The sequence below is a fragment of the Cricetulus griseus genome, chromosome 4 (genome assembly GCF_003668045.3).
Source record: "Cricetulus griseus strain 17A/GY chromosome 4, alternate assembly CriGri-PICRH-1.0, whole genome shotgun sequence".
Classification (NCBI taxonomy): Eukaryota; Metazoa; Chordata; class Mammalia; order Rodentia; family Cricetidae; genus Cricetulus; species Cricetulus griseus.
This window is the reverse complement of record NC_048597.1, coordinates 98,804,469-98,808,091: the sequence shown is the minus strand read 5'-3', so window position 1 is coordinate 98,808,091 and position 3,623 is coordinate 98,804,469. Positions and strand designations below refer to the sequence as shown.

General features: G+C 46.3%; 1 protein-coding gene across 1 annotated transcript; it reads right to left on the bottom strand.

Annotated features, from left to right (window-relative positions):
- Positions 1-278: 278 nt before the first annotated feature.
- Positions 279-497, bottom strand: LOC103162363 (60S ribosomal protein L39-like). The gene has a single exon (XM_035444178.1). It carries the CDS (start codon positions 495-497, stop codon positions 279-281), a length of 219 nt encoding a protein of 72 aa, XP_035300069.1.
- Between the last annotated feature and the right edge of the window lie 3,126 nt (positions 498-3,623).

Below are 3,623 nucleotides of genomic sequence, written 5' to 3'. Positions count from 1 at the left end.
TACACACACACACAGAAAGACATATACACACAGACACACACACACACACACTTTCCCACTTCCAAATGTTTGAATAATATCAGTGGGTGATGTTTTGTGCTTGGCATAGCCCTAGTCTTTTTTGTTGTTGTTGAAAGGCTCTATATTACTGGACAAACCATTCCCCCGACTTAAACATGACAAGTCTCCAGGTTAAAAATGTTGAACTCCATCTGGGAGGATAGATCGCCATGACCATGATCCAGTACAAACTCTCAGTCTTGCCACCGTGTGAATCCTTACAGGCCCAGCTTGGTTCTCCTCTTGGAGTTGTGCCTGATTTTGTTACCGGTTTTCATCCGAATCCACTGAGGAATAGGACGATTTTGCTCTTGTTTCTTGGCTAGGAGTCGCTTCATTTGGAAAGTCTTGTGAGAAGATATGGTGAGAAGCTGACTCAGGCTTAGGATGGACGATGGCGGAGGAAAGGCGAAGAGGAGCAGCCCTGGTCTTTCCATACAGCCCCTGGGAGCCCATGGTTTGGGGATAGCACACCTGGAAAGCTTTTTATCTAACTAGTTCGCTCCTGGAGAAAACAAAACACTCTGCCTTCTGATGGACAGAGGGGAATTTCTGATTTTTCACAATAGAAAATATTTCCAGGGACCTTCTCCTCTCAGTTCTATTAGACAGAGTTTTAAAACTCTAACCTTCCTCTTTGTCCCAACTCTTTCATACCAGGTGACTTTTTGTCTGCTAGTTTTTAAACATGTTCTAAAATTACATTATTTTTTTTTCCTGCACTAAATAACAAGCAACAAGGCTTTCGGTTGCTAACAGCTTCTGATTTTTGTTGTTCTTTTTCATTTATTCCCCCCCACCACCATCACATCTTGCTTGGCAGAGACCTTTTACATTTTATTTTCCTGATTCAGGTCCTTAATGAAAGCAAAAGCCAGCCTTATGTGGGTCTTGTATGAATTAGGGACCGTGTAAACAGTACTTAACAGTTCTAATTGAAGGTCAGTAAATCCCCGAGAGATTAAATGAATCCTGCAGGGAGCCGTGTAAATCTCCCTCCCTCTTACGGCAGAGAAGCCAAGCCCTCAGCCTGCCTTGTGCAAGGCTTAATAAACATGGTATGTATCTAATCAAAACCATTTTGCACCCAAAGGGGTATGGGGTGTAAATCACAATTATACTTGGCACTAAACCCTTGGCCCAGAGAGGCCTGAGGTTGCCAAATAGCATCAGGAGCTGACTTCTGGGACTTAGTTGGTCGTCTGGCATAGGTTTTCAGGTCTGTGTGCCCAGCCGACTTCTCAGCAGGAGAGACCAGATGGGGTATAAAATCTGAAAAGGATGGTGATTTCAAATGACCTCCCCACTCCTGCTGCTTCCTTTACACTTTGCCAGCTATGGCTTGATCAAAAAGAAATGTATTCATACACACCCAGAGTAGATCTGCCCTCAAGTTCCATGAGCTGCTCCATCCTGTCCACACATGAGCCATTGAACAAAGATGGTGGAAAATATCAAGACCTCGAGAGACCCAGGGTGAAGAGAAAAACTAAATTGAAGATCTGGTGGGCAAGGTGGTGGCCAGAAAGCACATGTCATGCCAGCATCTGGGGAGGCTGGGACAAGAGGGTTGAGAGTTGAGACTATTCTGGGCTACATAAGTAAAATCCTGAATCAAAGAAAATAAAGGAGAAGCCAGGCTTGATGGCATGGGTCTGCAACATCAGTTACTTGGGAGGCTGAGGCAGGAGGATCACACATTTTTTCCTTAGCTGCAGTCAGTTTGAGGTAACATGGTTAAGATGTCATCTCAAAAAGTAAAGTAAAAAAGAGGGCTGGAAATATCAGTCAGTAATAGAGCATTTGCCCAGCATGCACTGGGCTATGGACTAAATCCTCACTAGTGCAAGGAGGAGGAAGAGATGAGAAGAGAGGAGGAGGGAGAGGAAGAAAGGTGGAGGAAGAGCCAGGAGAGAAGAACCAGGAGGATGAAGAGGATGAGGAGAAAAAGGAAGACAGGTCAACACGATGCTCTTCCCAAGGATGGTTGTGCTGGACAGTCATGAATGAATACATGGGCATGATGGAGGGACTGCTGGGAATAAAAGGTCTCCTGTGGTGCTGGGGACGGGAGAAAACACAGCAAGAGTCATTGTCAAGATTCACTACGAACCTAGCACCATCCTGGGTTTGTCGTGTGTGTGATTCCTGACCTCTGGATCGTCCATCTTAGCACATGTGGTCTTCTCCATTGCGCACAGGGAAACCGAGGCCCTGGAGAAGGGAGAGAGTTTCTGCAGGCATCTGGCTGGTTGAGTGAGGAACCATGTGCTAAGCTGGGTCTACCTCCCTGTAGGAGACTATTCTTTACCTTCCTATCACACTGCTCCATGAGGAGCCAGGACAAGGGATACATCCAACCTGTCTCTTAAAGAGTCATGGGACGGAGCATTCCACACAAGCACAGGGAAGATTAAGGAAGAAAGTTCTGGGGTAACACTGGCTCAGTTAGCTTTCTTTCATGTATGCTAATGCAATGTGAACATGTGCGCATGCCTGCATGCCTGCGCATGTGTGTCTAAGGGTGCATGTGCATGTGGGCCCCAGATGATGTTGGGTGTTGTTCTGCAGGTGCTGTCCACCTTGGTGTTTTTGAGACAGGGTCTCTCACTAGGCTGCCTGGCCAGTGAACCCCAAGAACCCAACTTTCTCTTCCTCTCCAACATTGGAATTCCAAGCTGTGCTAACCTGTCCAGCTTTATTATGTGACTTCTGGGGATCCATTTTGGGTCCTGATGCTTAGAGGGCAAACATTTTTGCTGACTGAGCTCTCTCTCTCTCCGTATCCTTGTTACTTGTGATGACTCCTTAGCAAAATGCCTGCCTGACAATAGCTCCTTAAGGAAGGCAAGGCTTACTTCAGCTCACAGTTGAAGGAGAGAGTCGATTGCTGTGGTGAGTGTATGGTGGCAGGAGTGTGAGGCAGCTAGTCACAGGGCATCCACAGTCAGGAAGCATTAGAGATGAAGGCTGGTGCTCAGCTCACTTTCTCCTTTTTATTCAGCCCAGGACCCCAGTCCATGGGATGGTGTCACCTACAGTTAAGTCAGGTACTCCTACATCAATCAACCTAACCAAAACACTTTCTCACAGGAAAACCATGGTGATTCTAGATCCTGTCAACTGATGGTGTTAACCATCGTGAAGACAAAGTATCTCGGCAATATCAAGGAGTCAGGGCCCTAGATAGTCCCCAACATGTTCTACTACCAGCCAGCTGATCCTGAAATGACACCAGGTCATTGCTTGGACCTTCATTTCCAATCTGGCAAGTGATTGCCATGCTGTGGTCTCTCTTGCATGCTGGATGGCTTCATTCTTCTCTGGATGCCTCACCATCCAATCATCTGAAGGCTTGCTGGAGCATTCTGGGTGTCTTCCAAAGATGCTTTTGTGACTTGAAGATACCACTCCATCACACTAATTGTCCCTCTGTATCTTGGCACCTCACTGGGACATACAACCAAATCTTTCCTTTTGCTCTTTTTTCCCCTCCCATCCTCTAGCAAATTGAAGAATGCTTCACCTTTGAGTCTTCTTGTAGTCATGGCTTATGCCATGTA

Bases quoted from the DNA above. Each gene is read 5' to 3' on its own strand.
- LOC103162363 (XM_035444178.1), bottom strand. From the start codon at position 497: ATGGAAAGACCAGGGCTGCTCCTCTTCGCCTTTCCTCCGCCATCGTCC.